This window comes from Dicentrarchus labrax, unplaced genomic scaffold (assembly GCF_905237075.1).
Source record: "Dicentrarchus labrax unplaced genomic scaffold, dlabrax2021, whole genome shotgun sequence".
Taxonomy (NCBI): domain Eukaryota; kingdom Metazoa; phylum Chordata; class Actinopteri; family Moronidae; genus Dicentrarchus; species Dicentrarchus labrax.
This window is the reverse complement of record NW_026136718.1, coordinates 16,701,554-16,720,201: the sequence shown is the minus strand read 5'-3', so window position 1 is coordinate 16,720,201 and position 18,648 is coordinate 16,701,554. Positions and strand designations below refer to the sequence as shown.

Here is an 18,648-nt window from a genome sequence, read left to right as displayed (position 1 = left end):
ATTCACTTCTTCAGAGGACTGTTTAAGAGGTAAGACTTTAACGAGTTAGAATTAGGTTTATATTAAATTTAGGGTTGAGGTTAAAAAAGTACAAAAAAATGGTTCACACATACACATATATCAAAATTCAGTTCTCCATTTCAGGATGAAAAAAGGGCACAGATAAGGACACTGAATAACTTGTAAAATCCTAATGTGTCGATTTCACGATAAATTGTAAATTATAAATTGTAAATTGTATATATGAAGTGAGTTTCTTTACAGGGCTCTTTAGAATCTTTTAGCTCATTGTTTTTGTTTTCAATTCCACAACATATGCTTTGATTCTCTCTCACTGCTCTCATGGTGGTGTTTTCAGACGCACCAGGCAGCTGCTTTTAGTTAAAAAGCTCTAAAAAACCCACCGTACGCTACCTCTTCAGCATGAAACACACAAAATAGAGAATTAGTGACCGGCTGGTGAACATAGTGGAGCATTTAGCAGCTAAAGAGCCAGATATTCTGTAGAGACCAAAAACGCCCCAGAAATGAATGAAATGTGGATTTGCTACATGGCCAGAAACATGACTCCAAATTAATGTTAATGTTACTCCTGCTAAATGTGTAAAAACACAACTGTGTGCTAACAAGTTCACTTATAGTAACTTAATAGGTGATGATATGTCAGTTTTGTATCCACAGCTTGTTTCTGCTGCCCACAAGTGGCCCAAAAAAATAGTAATTGCATGACTCCATATAGGGTACTCTGTAGTATAACCACTGGGCATTAAGGTAAGAGTGTGTGTGTGAGTGTCCTCACAAGAAATACAAACATGTGTGTATCATTACTTACATATTTATATGTACAGTATGCGTCTTTACTGTGCATGAATCTATCCACATACTGTATGGTGGAGAGAGCCACTCATCACAGCCACAATGGATATTGACCAGAACACAGAAACACTCAGCTTAGAAACACTCCCTTCAAAACCATATTAGCAAACAATATAATATAGTATGACTCGGTGAGTAATGAGTTGTTGTAATAGCATATGACACAGCGATCAGACATCATTACATATAATTCCTGTTAATGTCTGTTAATCAGATACAGTAGAGCTCATTAGATGTAATGAGACACTCCCTCCACAACAACACATTAACCTGGAGGTTATTCAGTCTGGCTGCTTTCCTTCTGGTCACTCCAGCAGACACAGTATTTTGATTTAAAGCCAACTGTGTTCTTGACACAGAGCACAAGATGAGCCTGTGAGTGTAGTTACTGTATTGTTAATGGTAATGACCCAACTGCTGGAGGGATGAAATATCTGTAATACGATAACCAACACACACCCTTTTTCCTCAGTTGTTGATTGAAATTCATCCTGTTTCTATTTTTAATCACCTCAATGGATGGGCAAACCCAGAGAAAACAACAATAGACAGCGATCAACAATAGAAGCACACTCATTCTATTTTCTGGGTTTTTTTAAATACGCAGTGGGCCAGTCAGTCAGTCAGGAAGCTGTTGAATGGAGCAGAACAATAGCAGTGAAGAGGCCACACCTGGCCTGGACACCTGGTGAGCTGCACAGCAGCAGCACAAACACGCCACCAATGGACATTTGCGTGTGGCCGTCCTCCTCAGCAACAGGCAGAGGAAATAACAGTCTCTCCCTTTTCAGTAATAGAGGAGCGAGTCATTAGGTTGGAGAAAGTAACCAATAATGTAACAGCACTAATTAATATAAGTGTTATGTAATACAGATTTGGATAATTATCATATCTCCAGCTGTACTGTGATGTTTATTTTATTTCAATGTATTATTTATTGTTGGTCTGTTAATATAATACTGACCTGAACAAAAGAGATTTCCCCTTTGGGAACATCTATCTATAATGGCACTCGCTCATTTAATAGCAGTATTTAGGCAAATAGTACAGGGCTGCAACTCCCTGCGACACAATGTAAAACAGTAAAAAAAAAAAAGCATATTACAGCTTCCCAAAGTCAAAGAGAAGTCTTTAAATGTCTTGTCTTGTCCAATAAACAGTCCAAAACCAACCAAAGGTTTTCAGTTTACAGTCATAAAGCAGAGAAAAGAAGCAGATCCTCCCACAGAATATTTTGCTTAACGGTATTTTTGCTTTAAAAAACTACCAAAACTATTAATGAATTATAAAAATAGCGCAGGTGAATTTTCTGTCAATCAACTAATCAATCAAGCGACCAATTGTTGCAGCTCTAGGTGAGTTTGATATATTTACTGTCCATAACTCATCATGAGGGACAGCGGGTCTTCATAGCCTTTTGTTGACAGAGAAGATTCACAGCCATAAACAGAGAAACTCTTGTGTGCTCTTCTAATCCACTTTCCACTGACACCTCCTCCCCCTCTGCAGCAGTTTTTGTCTAGATATAGCTACTGTCACAACCTGAGTCAAACTCATGTGATATATTGTTCTATAAAATAGTAAAATAATGCTTTTAGTGCTTGTTTTACTCTACTTTCTTAATTCCTAATTTCCTGTTGTGTAGTATTGGATTGCATTTAAATTAATCAATTAGTGACCCAAAAAAGTAATTTATCACTGAAACAATTCCCCCAGACTGAACTCAGATCTGTTTCTCTCTCTCTCTCTCTCTCTCTCTCTCTCTGTGTGTGTGTGTGTGTGTGTGTGTGTGTCATATATTGTACTGTGTGTGCTGTCCATGGTGCTGAAATTCTCCAAAGACTCTACTGCACAAAGACAAACACTAAAGAGAATTTGGCTGTTTATGGACTTTATCCTTCTGTGCACACTTGTGGATTATGATTAAATTGTATTCGTGTTGGGGGCCACAAATGGATTATGAATATATATATTTTCATTTGTTAAACACATTTCGGAACACAGTTTACCCACCTTTAATTCACTCCTACACGACTTGCTTGCACATCTCGGCTGAATGTATTTGTATATTTCACACCTTACCCGCTTCATTTGCACCATGAAGCAGAAAAAGGATATGGCCACTCAATGATTTTCTTGGCGTACTTCCTGACCACGTTGTCCTCGCCAAAGATGAACAGGGACCTGTTGACGGTGAAGCAGTTTTCCCTGACCGGGATGGGGTTGTACAAGGCCATGGTGCGGGCACGCTGCGCTTTGGTCTGCTTGAAGGCTGGGGAGATGCCACCTGTGGACACGGCGGCCCCATCGCGGTTCCGGTTGCGCTCGGACCCTCCATCCCCTGAGCTCAACAAGCCCGGGACGTCGTCTCCAAACCGGGCCATTCTGTCAAAAGCAAACCACACGGGAGGGAAGACAGTGAGACAGGAGACACAAAAGGAGGTTATAGTCTCCTAGAAAGCAGGGCGCGGTGCTGCGCTCGGTAGAGTGGCGAGATCCTGACCAGTTTTAGTCCATCGTCAGTTTTATTCGCAAAAAAAACACCGCCCTCAGTGTACTTCAACTTCAAAATATGTTCAAAACATTCACGGATTTTTCTCCAGTCGGTCCACTGAGGAGTCCGGATAAAGACGCACCCCTCTTTCAAGTGCGCTCTGCGTAAAAAAAAAACCCAAAAAGAACACAAATCCAAAAAGTAATTCAATTCCGCCTCAGTTAACAATCCGTCGTCTTAACTGAAGCTGTACAAACGGATTCATTCTGCAGCGTTTTATCCATCCAAACACTAATAGCTTCAAGAAAAGCTGCAACAGGTCACGTCTTCAGCCATCCTCAGTCCCCTGAGCGAGAAGCAGAAGAGCAGGTTGAGCCATGGATTTTTAAAATAAACTAGTCCACTGAGTAATTCAGAGCACATCACTCCTGTCTGCTCTGCTTCTCTCTGTTGACCACCTACCACAAGAGCACTATCCTATTGCGTGCGTAAGAGGACGACCGGAAAAAAAAACTTTGGCATTTTCCACGACATTTTTCCCCGAAACAACGCGAACAAAACAAGCTGTCAACTACATGTCACGGGGAGGGAAAGCAAATCCTCAATCCGTCTGGTCTGCAGTGGGATGGTGGAGGAAGTATCTGCCTTTCCCCCGCACTGTAAGAGCAGGAGGAGAGGAGACAACAGTGTCTCCTAATGCGACAGGATCAACAACACCTCTCCTAACCTCTGTCCAACCCCACACATGCGGTTTACTATGCGCAGATCTGGTTAATAAAACTCTAACAGAACATAAAGACGAGGACAAACACTGGTGCATTCAACTGATAGAGTCACAATGTCATGAAAACAAACATTAGAGGCTCCTGCCTCCATCTTGACGAGTAGAGATTATGTAAATCAATTATATTGAACATTTGACAGCCTGCAAATATTAAAGACTGACTTCAAGCTATTACTGAAAAGTCTTGTCAAATACTAAAGGTTTTCTGTAGGATCACTTTTTTATGTGACTGGTCAACTACCATTTGGGGGGGGCATGCTGTGATATTGGCTTTGACTTATGTTGTTCGACCTCCGTGGTCACGCCTCAGGGCGAGCAAACTGAATGCTAGTCACGCCTCAGACCGGGAGGGAGTAAACACCTGTTGTGAAATATACCCAGCGCCAGCAAGACACTCTGGAGGACAGCAGCAAGCATCTTCGGCTAATTACAGGGTTCAGAACCTACTATTGCAAGGCATGGTAGTGAGGGGGGAGTCGTGCTGCTCTGTGCTGGCTGGAAGTGATCGTATCTACTCTCAAGAGGATGTAGGGTTTTCACAATGAAGGAGGGGAATCAGGAGAGCAGGGACTCATCCATGTTGGGTTGGAAATATTATTAAAAATTAATATTGTTAGTATTATCGTATCTGGCAGATATTAGAAACATGACTTTAGATCAAGCAATCATTAAGATAATTGGCTTTAACAAATTCCTTGAAAACAGCAAAACCAATGACCTAACAAGTTTTATATGATATCGCTTTGTTCTTTCTGCGAATGTCCTCTATTATTATCTAACAAGGCTCAAAGACTACAGTGAGGGGTGGATCTAGAGAAATATCCATGGGGTGGCAAGAGGGTGACATGGAGACTTTAACATAATAATAATAAATGATGATTTAATCACAATGTCAATGTTTGCTTGGAAAAGCCCTCAAACTCAGCAATTTTAACTCACATCACATTATTGAGGCACATTAGTAAAGTATTCAATAGATATATCAAAAGGTGGCATTAGAAATCAATCATTTTATTTATTTCAAATCTTCAGACAATTTTACAAACATGTCTTTTTTCATTGAACTTTGTCTAAAATGCAGCCAACAGATCATCAAATTATATGCAATATACTTAAAATTAATAACTGTGTTACATTTGACAGGATTTGACAACATAGGTGTCAGCTCTGACAACAGCCATGTTAGCTGCAGTAAAGTAGCACTAAACACAAAATATAACTGGAAGGTGAATGTCATAGCCTTGCAGATGTCAGATCATAAACCAAAGTAAGTATTAATGTTGATGATGTTGAAATTGAATGGCTTTCTATCCAGTAGCTGCTGAAGATATTTCAGTCTCTGACAGGCCGACAGACCAACACTGACATCTGCTAACTATTAAAAACACATCAGTGAACCAGTGGATAACATGTTCCTTTATCATCTCTGTTTATTTTGAGTCAGTCACATATTCTGCCCGCTGTCCTGCTGACGCAAATACTGAAACAAATGTGCTGAAAATAGTCCAGCAAATTTACTATTTAGTTTGTTTGAGTAATGTTTGCTCAAAACTAACAGTGCCCGGCTGTTTTAAGAAATTACTGAGCCTTTTTAGAAATAAAACTACAAATTTGTGAGCGATTTTTAAAGATTTACATTTTCAGTAGATATACGTGGGTTTGAGGAGGAGTGCCACAGACAGGGTAGGTACATCGCAAAGACTAATGCATTGTTGGTTTTGGGATTTGTTGACAGTAAGAAAAATGTTTATCCTTTAAATGAGACATTAAATGCCTGAAAGAAAAGCCTTTATTTTCAAAGAGGATAAAGTTTGGATAGTCAGTGTAAAGTAAAATCCACCAGCCACTGTCATATCCTCTTTTAAACTGTAAACTGATGGCGATGGGAAACTGAAGTACAACAAAAGATGAACCACAGGAGAGAGTTAACCGCGATGCTGACACTGATGGGTATTTAGTGATGGTGGTATGACGAAGGCAGTGATCAATGGTGTGTGGCCTCCAACTCATTAGTGCTCCAACACATTATGGGTATTAAAAATAGAACACATAACAGACAGATTTCTGACATCTCCTCATTATAAATGGCGAGAAGAGACGTACAAATTTTCCTATAACAGTTTCCTCCAGTCATAAGACAGAAGAATCACATTTTACTTGCTTTTTTTTTTGTGAATTCAGTCTCAGCTGAGCGTGATAGAAATGTTACTTTTGCCACTTCTGCTGTGCAGCAGCAAGTGGGTGATATCATTACATTGTTTTCTGCCAGGACGAGAGCGTGCGGCAGCCACAGCTTTCATGGCTGAGAGGTGAGGGGTGAATTATGGTAATTAGGTGTTAGCAACAGGGATGATTAGGGTGGAAGGATGATGGTTCTTTCCTGGAAAAGAGCAGAGAGCGAGCGGGTACAGCCTCTTTGTTGTAGATGAGGCTTTGACTCGGTAGTTTTTTCTCTAATTAAAAAAACACCTTTTGGAATCAAACTAGTTATTTTATTGAAGGACTGCGACTGAACACAACTGAAACATGACTTCAGTGAATTTGCTCAAAGGCTTAGATCAACCAAACAGTCCAGCTTTGATCAGTGAGGTTAATTAACTATTTAATAATGCTTTATAGATCAATTATTAGCCATTAACAAGAATAGCATACAAATCCTTTTGTTTGGTAATAAATAAGGTTCATTTATTTCTAATAAGCGATCAAGTCTGCAGTTATAAAAAAGTCAGATTTTTTCAAGAAAGTCCATTGGAGGCATCTTACTGGTTAATTAAGGAGTTATCTGAAAGATAAAGAAAGGAGGGGCCAGAGGAGGATTTTTCACATCCTGGCAACACAAAAGTTGTTTCCTATCCAGTGCTTATAACTAATCAATAAAGCATTAGCAGGTGATTTATTAACCAATAATAAGGTGAGCTTATAAACCCTTTACAAAAGGTGGTGTATTAGAAAGTTTGTGTGAAAATAAAAACATTAAATACAAAACATATAACACATATAATGTAGCTGTAAGCAGAAGTGTTCATTAATGTATTTTTTAATTGTAAATCCTCCTGTGGACAGATATAGTAAAATACAGTTGTAATAACCCTAAATATTAAATAATAAAAACTCCAGTATTCATAAGAGAAGGTATAATTGTTGACAGATACTGTATATTAATAAATGCGATGTTCTTATATCTGCATACAACTACCTTACAGTGTGTTATAAACTATTAATATTAAATGTTAAATACTATAACTAAACTATACTGCTAATAGACTTAAAATAACACACATTTGTTTTCCAATCAGTTTAGATTTCCAATAAATCGAGTCACACAAATAGAGATTCTACAGAAAAAATTCATATTTTTTATATAACACAAAAATAAATAAAAACATTTTTCTCATAGAGGTAACAGAAAGTCTTGTAGGTTTTTTGAATATTTATTGGTACCCTAAAATATATATCGAAAATCCAATAAAACTTTTTGACTTGTGGGCTGACTGTATTAAAAACAGTGGAAAAAAACAATATACACTTAACCACAATCAGTTATACAACGTAAATATAGGTGGAAAACTGACATTTAATTTGACAATGTAGACATGTTGTCAATGTTCGAAAGTCTTCCCCAGGCTGCTAGAGATGTCTAGCTTGCAAAAATCTAGCCGAGGAACACCGGGTTACCAAGGTTACCTGCTGTCATGACAGCAGGTTGACAGTACTTGCTCTGGTAATGGGACTTAGTGCCACAGGACTGAGGTATGAACAAAGATTTCAATTCAAAAATAGAACGTGTGAATGGAGATACCTGGCAGGCTTGTTTCTGCAACCTGGTCATTATCACACTTTCCACTTAATTGTCTTGTAACTAAATTAGCTACTTACACGTATGACCCTCAGACGAAAACTAATCATGTGAAAGACCACATGTGAATTCACAGCGCACTTATGTTTACTTTGTTTGTCATACAGTGACCATTTGAACAGTTTCCATCTTCTCCTGCCAACATCTTTCCACCAAGGTCCCACGCTTTGAATTCACATGGCTTTTCACGTGGCTCATCCCGCTTTTTCTGTGAGAACTTGAACTATTTTCATGCTACAGAGTAGAGTTTACCCCATTTCTGTCCACACAAACACAGAAAATACATTAAATCCACAACAGCCAGGATGGAAAATTCATTGTTTGTGCATGTTTCTGTTATTAAAAAGTTTACCGGTTGGTGATTTTACATTTGATTAGTCTTGATTTTTGCAACCCAGTCCAACATAAAGGCGTAAGAAGATGAAACATTACTACGGCATTGGACAGCTCAGTGCTATGTGGTCTGCTAAAAATATCAGTCAGAAACATTATTATTACTACTACTTTAGTTTCCATACATGTGCCAACTCAGCAAGGACATCTGGACCACATTTATAATGTAAAAGAGCAGCGCAGGACATAATATATTTGGAGCAGAAAATTTAAAAAACATAACAATAAAAAAGACATCCAATCTAGGATACACCTACTCTTAGCTTGTACAGTCCGGATCCTATTAATCAAGTCTGAATAGAACAAATATAAATGATGGACTTGTATTCGCACACACCTCTGGCTGTTTCTAATTTGTGTTCCTTTGTGGCGCACTTAAGTCTGATACCGAGTCAGGTAGGTGGACAGTAATGGGGAAAGAAAAAGGAAGGAAACTAAATGACGAGTAGCGCAACTGGAGGAGTGTAAGTGCTGGCAGCTAGTGCGGTGAGTAACACATCCAGCAGAAGACACATTATTTACCCAGTGCTGTGAGACAGACAGACAGACAGACAGACAGACAGACAGACAGAGACGTCAGATAAGGAATCTGTGTGTCTGTCTGAGTAAGATGTGTCAACACATTTTCATCAGTGTGGAGAACGCGCTTGTTGACAGTCGTGGGAGGGGCTTTAAATGTGCAGGTATAAAAGAGCAGATCAAAACATGCAAACAAGCCCTTTAACTGGTAAATGGACTGCACTTATATAGTGCTTTTGTACCTTAAAGTGCATTACAATTGGCCTCTCATTCATTCACACACACACACACACACAGAAGCAGACAGAGCTGCCATGCACGGTGCTGGCCTGCCAATCGGGAGAGGATCATAATTGTTTTATAGTTCACGCCAGCTCCTTCAACCACTATACCTCTGTTGTAATTAGCTGTATCATTTCAAATTCTCAGTCTACATTTCATTTAGTTTCATTTAGTTGACACATGTCAAGTAAAAATCCTTGCACCAAAGGACCCTTGGTAGGGTAGTGTGTTGTATGGTTCTCAATCCAGAAGTGTGAAGAATCTTATTTATTGGCTTGATTTAAGCTGCATTTGAGGAGCAACAGTAAGTTTGAAAGTTTTTTATTTTTTTTCTACTTTTGTCAGACTAACCTAACATAAAATTGTTTTCTGTCACAATCAGATTAGTCTCTATAGCAACAAGACATCTATGAAGAGATGATGGTGTCTAGCTTCCACATAATGCCTGAAATATGAGCAACAAAGTTTTAATCACAGTTATTGCAGCAACTTAAAGGTCCAGTGTAGGATTTTGTGGCATCTAGCAGTGTAGTCTCAGATTGCAACTCTCTCGCTTCATCCGCCCCTTCCAAATACGAAGGAGGAACTAAAGTTTTACATCCCTATCTACAGCTAGTGTTTGTTTTGTCTGTTCTGGGCTACTGTAAAAACATAGTGGACTCCATCGAAGAGGACCCGCTCCCTCTGTAGATAAAAACGGCTCATTCAAAGGTAACAAAGGTAACTCATTTTCAGGTGATTATACACTAATGAAAACATACTTATGGCTATTATATTGCATTTCTGCCAATAGATCCTCCTAAATGTTACACACTGGACCTTTATAACTTTCCAGCACTGTCAAAACTTTTATATTCTGCAGTTTGTTATACAGCATATCAATTTCAAGACGAAATTCATTAACACGCATGCACTGAAGAGGATACAACACTATAAATGGTGTCGAATAGGCAATTAACACATCTATGTTTTCGGCATGGCTGAAAATTTAAAAACGTGGCAGTTTTCAAAGTGCAAAACCTCCCAAAACTGTTGCACATTACCACAAGACAAGAAGGTGCTGGATGTTAAAACATCTGCACACTTATCATTGAAGCGACGTGTATTATTTCGGTCACAGAGACATTTATTTGAGCAAGTTTTCAAAGTGCCAAAGATTCAATTAACTTTCATTTTGGATTAATCCCAACTTTCACAGTCGTTTGTCATTCACGATGAACATAACAGGACAACCTTAACACAAAGGGTGTCTCATTTCAGACACCAGACTGGAAGCTCAGTTTGACTATGGACTGGTTGGACAGCAGACATTTTGACATGTCATAGCAGGTAACCCACAGGTATATTAATGATAGGTGCATTCCACTTAAGGGAGGTCCTGCTATTTGTGTTTGCTGGTTAACTGTTACTGGGAGACTTCATGGTACTGACCCATGGTTACTGTTATTATAAGTCCACCTATATTTTTCCAGCTTTGGCAATTTAAAATATCTGCTGTGCAACCAGTCCATTATCTAAAGCAGTGAGTAATCGGTCATATCTGTCATACATTTTGAGGAGGATTGCACAAATAACTGGACAGGATGACAGCGCACGCATTCTGCTGGATTTTCAAACTGCACTTTTACACAAATCCAGCAGGTGTATCGGCAAGGAAGGTTGTGGTGGGGAAGAAAAACTTTCACTTATAATCTATTTTACCAAACCAATCACTAAACAAAAAGGGTTGTTTTTTTTTTTTTTTTTTTTAAGTAAAATTTCAAGCTGACATTCACTAGGTTTTGAGCTTCGGAAAATACATCTTATACGTCCTCAGAGTACATTCACCGTCGCTATAGTGAGGCAGCAGCTCAATGAACATCAAATTCAACTTCATGTCGAGGATAAATGACCACAGAGCCATAACTCCCTGTTTGCTCTTTGTTTGGTGTTCTAACACAGTCAGATGCTGTGTTAATTTATTATGAGCTGCTGCTCTGTCTCTCCCTGTCTCAGTGCACGTCCCCGAAGAATACTGGTTGATTAAATTTTTTTCTTCCCCACCACAACCTTCCCTTACACCTGTGTAAATTTGCACCTGCTCTTCAGTGGCAGAGATTTTAACACACAAAAACCAACAGAATGAGAAATTATCGTCTCTTATATTTCCTCCTGTTATTTGCATAATGTTCCCTAAAATGCCTTTGCAATAATCGGAGGGGCAGACAGTGTTACAGTAGTTAGATGTAAGGAATCTCTGAAAATGTATTTACAGGGCGGTGTGTGTTTGTTCCCGGGCCACAAAATGCACCATAAATAAAAAGGTGTGAAAACATTGGCAAATGTTGAGCTGCTGTCCACCTCACTTTATAGATATGGTTCAATTTTAAATAAAATCTAATTTGATTTCTTGAACTACCATCAGGCTCAGCTGAAAACAAGTCTGCTTTTGCACATTATTTCATAGATATGGCATAAAGCACAATAATTATGGACTGGTGGAAAATGTAGAACTGAATCAGCACAAAAACAATCTGTTCCTACAGTCTGTCCTCACAGCTGATGCATGCTGACAAACAAACTAATATGAGTGAAAATAAAACCATGTTGGCAAATGTAAAAACAGAATATTATATAGATACACACTTTCATTTTCAAAATGTATTATTTTGGACATTATTCACCTATAACAACACATACTTAACATAGTGTCAGTATGTGTCTAGTGTCGTGGTCTCATTAATTAGCTTGTATATCAGGTGATGCTCAAATCTCCAAAAACACACATTAAGTTCCCCAAAAATAACCACCGTGCTGGGTCAGTGTGCCATCGGCCAGACCCCAGAATTCAACATGACACAGAAAAGCTCAAGGCAAACACAGAAGGACAGACAGACGACAAAGCCAGACCTATTGATGTGGCGAGATGAAGGGGCCTGGGGATTGGACTATATTTAGCTTCATTGAGATGGTAATGGTTGGAACATGAGAGGACTTTTGTGCATGTGTGTGAGTGTGTGGTTTTTGCATGTGTCTGGGTGTGTGTTAATGATGAGCTGGGGCTTTACATTGGGAAAGTGTTTTTGATCATAGAAACAGGAATAATTACAAGTGGGTTTGGCAGAATCAATAGTCATCTCTCTGTAATAACACATCTTGGAAATAGCAGCACTGTTGCTTTCTTTCCTGGCCTTGATCGGTGCCCGAAGGAAATATGATGAAACACATTTACCCTGCGGCACGATTCCTCTGCCTGTCTCTCTCACTCTCTCTCTGTCTTACTCTCTCTCACCCTCTTCTATCTCTCCAGCTGTCTTACCCCCCCCTCTCTACCCAACCCAGATTTCTGCCTTACACTGTTGTCTTCCTCCTACTTGTTTCCTAGCAACTGAACTGACATGCCCCCTATTCTCAGCCCCGTGAATCTGTCGCCGTAACCCTAGATTTCATGGAATAACCTATATAAATCACCATTCCCCACGGGGACCTGAGTTATGGTTGTTGTCTCAAGACAAATGACCCCGTCCACAAGCATGTTGTTAACCTGGTTTCCGACATATTTAAAGTGGTCAAAGCAACAGTTGGGCAGTGAATGGTGCGCTGCAATCATCAACCAGATAACAAAACCAACATAAATGCTGACATTTATACAGCTGTCTGTGATGCTCGATTAAGTTAACTGACCTAATTTAGTAAGATATAGAGGAGTGTTTTAGGGGGTTTTGCCAAATTAGTTGCTGTGTCTTCTTCCTCTCTTCATGTACTGACTCTGCTGTGGTAAACTTATTGACTTGAAAGAGGATTTGGCCGAAACACTGACCAAATAATTCTGAGAAATTCATTCATTATACGGATTTTGAGGCCCAAGTAAGTTGAGCAGCAGATAAAAACACTGCAATGCAGTCTTTGGCATCATGTTGTCCATCTTAAAATGAGCGTAGCGATGCCCTAATAATAACTCTGGGGTGGAAATTATCAGCAAGAGCAATTACAGCTTATAAAAACCCAATCTTTGATATTTCATAATTTAAATTACAACTATACTCACACATATAATTAAGTTCCACTGAACTTTTATGCCCAAATATAACTAAAGAGTTTGACTTTAAGATGAAAAATAAGTGTAATCTTAACTGATAATATAGGCATGTTTTACTACAGTGTTTACAGATATTACTGATGAAAACAAACCTTCTATGGCATCAGAATACATTAACAACTTTACCTTAGATGTTGTCTAAGGTCTTTGTAGTAAAAACACTGTAAATTAAGGCTGAGATTTGAAATATTATTGGGGCAATACTTTGCTTAATGTATACTTAAGTTTACATTTGGATTGTATCTTTTATCACCTGTTTCTTGAGGCTAAGTGATACATCACACTAATTATACAGAAAACTCAGCTAGTAATGGGAAACATTATGTCTTTAAATAAATTAATGAGAGACATAATCAGTCATAAACAGTTAATGGGAGAATCAGTTGTGCAAAGAAAATTGGATGTCAAGTTTATCGGGCTGTGTATCTGTGGATGATACCTACATTCAACAAAAGGCCAATATTAGCTTAATATATCAGTCTAACACTAATATATGTGTACTAACATTAAAATTAAATTCATGCATCCAAAATCTGATCCTGCACCACCTTTGAAAAAAAGGTATGAGCTGTGGGAAATACGACTGCTGAGCATTTATCTCCACCTAGTGACAACTAGAGGTACTACAGCATTTAATGGGCCAGAAATTTAATTACAATGTTCTATTCATAAAATTTCAAAGATATAATTCCTTCCATTGTCACTGATTTCACAAATATTGAGAGTTAAAGAACATGGGAATATCTAACAGTTCTATTGTATACCTATATTAGCTTAGCACGTGTCTGTGTTTAGGTAGAAGGCCTGATCATCAATCAACAACATTAGACAAGAATATATATTTGGTTTTCATGACCCAAGTGAAAGGAATTTACTTTTTCAGCCACCTTCAGGCAATGCAAGCATTTTCTCTGAATTGTCAAATTTAAAACATATTTAGGTGTTTCAGGGAATGTTTCTATTACACAGCATTAATGTGCAGGGGTTTAGAGGCTTTCTTAGTCCAAACATGTTCTTCACATTCACATTCAAAAACATAATCAAAAAAAACATTAAATCCTGATGATGTAAATCCATCATAATATATAATGAAAGGGAAGCAGGAAGGCTAATAAAAAATAAATAAATCCATGAAAAAGGATTTATCAGTGACTGCTTGGCACTGCAGCCATTTACTTTTTAAATTAAACCATCCATTAGTCCATATATCTATCTGGCTCAAAATTAGAGTGAATGATAAGAGTGTTAATAATCAAACTGGCAGCCTGACAGATCAATATTGTCAACGTGCGGCTGTAAATTTACCAGAAAGGTGTGAAAGGGCCTGATAGTCATGAGCGGAATGCTGGTAGGCTGCTGGACGGTGGGGAACCAGGAAAAGTAAAAGCAGTGGATGGTGTGCATGAAAGGAAGGGAGAGAGTCAAAATCTCCATCCTGACCCCCTCACACCTCTGATCCAACCAAAGACCTGAATGAACATCAGGTAACTCAGTGATTGTGTTTATATCTTTCTCAGACATTGGAAAAATGGTCCCAAAACTCTCAACAATAATAAAATCATCTCTCAAACACTCAATCCAAGGTTATTACTAAGACTGTCCCAGCAGCTGCAGATTGGGTATGCTTGATTTTTCACTCCACATGACAGTATTCCCCCACATCATTGCTTAATGGCTTCGTAAGTGGCAGCTGCTCTGATCTGGAAAACATACTGTGCAGACAAGCTCGACTGAAGCTGCAGTGAATCACTAAGACTGTGGATTATCAATGTCCTCTGGTGTGCTGAACACACACATTAACACAGAGAAGATCAAATCAAACTTTGGCTTTAGATGAATAAGAGGGAAGAATGATTCATCAGTTCTCTGTGTGTTTGCAGTGCTTCTCTTTATCAGTGTTTCAGCATGCCGAGGAGGTGCCGGTGTGCCAAATTAAACCTAAAAAGGGCATTAAAACTTTCAATATGTGAGGTCTCACTTTATTTTTCTCATTGTTCCTCTGCATGAATAATTCTCAAGAAAATCTATTTTAATTATTCATCTTCTCCTGTGAATCCCTCCAGTTGGATTCTGATGCCTCATTCAGCATATTTACCCATTATTTTCAAATGACATCATGATATAAACAAATGATTACTTCACAGGCTAAACACCATCCGTTTGTCTTATGAATGCATGCATGGGCCTGAGTCTGTGCAGCGGGCAGTTCTCAGCAGCTCCACTAGGGGTCACAGACATGCCACTGAAGTCGCAGTTTGCTGCTATGTTGGATATTGATGATGGCTCAGTTTGCTTACCCAGCATCCTTCTTCCCATTTGTCAGAACGACTCCCTCCTGGAGCAAAATAAGTCACGCAGCTGCAACATTTAGGCTCCCTCTGGTTTTGGGTGGAAATGGATGTGATGAATACCTCACACACACACTTCAGACGTGTCTCTGGCTTGTTTCCCTGCATATTGGTCTCAAAACAACAGCTGATGTTGGATCTCAATGCTGGCCACATACTAAACAACCCATCACTGAAATAGTGACCAAAAAAAAGGTAATTTAGATATAGCTAAGGTTCCCTGCTAAGCCCATTTGGCTTGAAAGCATCAGTGGCTGAAAGAAATCCTGTTGCACTACAAAGGTATTATTTGCTCCAATAAGCTAACAGCATTGAACTCTCAGAGCACAGCACAATCATCTTTGATATTTAAATCTGAAGCTTTGAATACACGACTGAATTCAAGGTCTATGACGGGGCGCACATTCATCCTCTTCAGCGTGTCAGGACTTTAATGTCCAAACAAGCACGTGACATACATGTGTTGTGTGCATACAAGCTACGTTCAGCATAAGCACACCGCCTTCCCATGCATACACCTATTACAGTACAGTAAGTATTAAAGCTTTGTGTTAAAAAAATTCGCATGATTGTTATGACATTTCAGTAGATATATATTTCAACTAAATCCTGCCTTTCAAATAGATGATTCTATTGGTTTTCTTATTTATAACTTGATATTTTGCCACCTGGAGCCTTCAACTCACTTCCTTCCTCATGTTAGCTGATAGCCTGTTTCTATTTTGATAATAAGGGGGGTTAAAGGGGTAACTTCTCTAGCCAAACATCATTATACAAGAGCGTTTTATTTGTCTGTTGCATGCGTACACACTGATGGAACAGGTGGACGGGTCACATTGCTTCCTGTGTTAAATGGTTTCATATCAAAGGAGAGTGTGGGAGGTCAACACAAAGTGCTGCTTTTTCTAGCTGAACCTGCACAGCAAACCAGCTGCTCAGCAAATAAGAGAGACAGAGAGCATGTAAATCAAGTTAAAGCCTCTGGAAATGTGGCTTGAAATACTCCAAATGCATGAATGAGAGTGTCTGGTTAAGCATCCACAAAAAATCAGAGTGAAAATAAATGTTGATAACTATTAGAAAATCTCCCTCAGTAATCCTGCTGTAGATGGGGCAGCAGCAAAACATATTTTAGCCACCTGAAAAAGAAAAATCAACATCAATTTAAGAGTATACTTTCACCGCTTTACTTTGCAGTCAGACAGCGTTTCTGACAGGAAACTAGAGCTGCTACTTGCTGTGGATTGAGGCACCTGTAGACCAGCAACTGTTCAGTGAGCTGTAGCATCACAAGGCCAGAAGGCAGGGAGAGGCAGCGAGGAAAACAAATGTAGAGCAAATATATTTTCACATGTAACTCAGGGATTTAAAGATTTATTTTGACCAAGCCAGAGTTGGAGATTGTTGGAACAGTGGGGAAACTAAGCAAGATGGTGACTTTATTTTGTTTCTGTCCGAGTTTGAATGTCTGTTTCGTGATCAGTTAACAAAGCAATTGCTTTTGAGCATGGAAAGGAAGAGGGACAGACCCTGGCACTGTTGGCAGCATGCATGGGAATTACAATATAATATGTTTGGTTTTTTTTATACATTTGTTGCTAGTCAATTTTTGGAAATATAGTCACTAAGGTGGGTCTGAAAAGACGCCTAACCTAGCTAAACATTCACCAAGTTGGCAATACTGGAGTCGGGTCAGACTCAGAGGCGGATTGAGCCGGAGCAGAGAGGTTTTGATGCACACATTTTGGTGGGACCACTTACATGGATTTCTTTATTGGTTTGTGTAATTTTCATAACCCGAGCAAAACCGCGCCCAATTCCAACCCAATAGTCTCTCCATTTAGTGTTTAGATAATTACTATTATGTACATACAACACTGAATTACATAGTTAGAAGGCCATTGAGGATTTGGGTTTCTAGTGACTTTAAAATAATAATCTAACATGAATTTTGTTTTGTTTTGACAGAAAGATGCTTCAAGGTCCATAAATGGTGGGTTTCTTAATCAAATCTTCACAAATTCTGAGTAACTTGGATCTAGCGCTCCTCAGCAGCTTCCTGTTTTAGTTTCCAGAATTACAGTTAAGACAGCTACACTTCTCTGAGTGCACTCACTTAATTAAAAGTAGATATAAAATGACATAAAATTTCATTATGCACAGAGCCTGAAACATTGATACAAGATATTGCTTGTACGAATGGAGTTATCAGCACATCTATGGTCTTTAATTATTAAACAGATAATAAATGTTGATCTATGCAAGTGCCTGCAGACCATATGCATTGGGACTCACAGTTGCACAATGTGTGTGAGTGTTTGGTGCGTGCACATGTGAATGTGAATGTGCAATAGTAAATGAGACAGCATGCTGCAGTCATGTGGTGTTGAATGGGAGGACTAGAGGCCATATTTCATAGAGAGCTCCCCAGGAGACGTAGCTGGTGTCAGGGAAGCAGAGCATGAGCCCAGAGATGCATGGTAGTAACATTTCAGGCTGTAATACTGAAGAACGGGGAGCAGGGAATGGGGGCATGCAGATGCAGAGTAAAAATATAGGCCACGTGCGGGTGTTGAGCACGGAACTCACATCACAAAATGGCAATATTGGTTCGTTGGTCCACTTTCGTTCTGAAATATATATTATAGAATAGAGGATTATCATTACATTCTTGCCACATTCATGATTTCCAGAGGATGAATCATTTACACTTTGGTGATCCACTGACTCTAGAACGACTCTAGAACCACCATGAGGTTAACATTTGTGGTAAAGACCTATGAAACGAATGCCATTCCTATCAGCCTCAGCTATACTTAGTTAGTTTTTTGTGCTAATTAGCAAATGTTAGCATGCTAACACGCAAAACCAAAATGGGGAATATGGTAAACATCATACCTGCTTAACCTCAAACACACAGCTCTAAATAAGGCAGCCACTGTAGGTTCTTCTCCAGGGCGAGTGGTATTCAGTTGGTTGCAATCTGCTTGATGCCCCTACATTCCAGTTTCAAGTTAG

At 39.0% G+C, this 18,648-nt stretch overlaps 1 protein-coding gene across 6 annotated transcripts in view; it reads right to left on the bottom strand.

Moving 5' to 3' along the window:
- The window catches only part of LOC127350277 (voltage-dependent R-type calcium channel subunit alpha-1E), a 101,339-nt gene that overhangs the window by 60,817 nt on the left and 21,874 nt on the right, over positions 1 to 18,648 (bottom strand). For all 6 annotated transcript variants that reach the window (XM_051376724.1, XM_051376726.1, XM_051376723.1 and 3 more), the window contains exon 3: positions 2,996 to 3,261. In XM_051376724.1, coding sequence (XP_051232684.1) covers positions 2,996 to 3,261 — 266 coding nt within the window. The remainder of the gene's footprint in view (positions 1 to 2,995; positions 3,262 to 18,648) is intronic.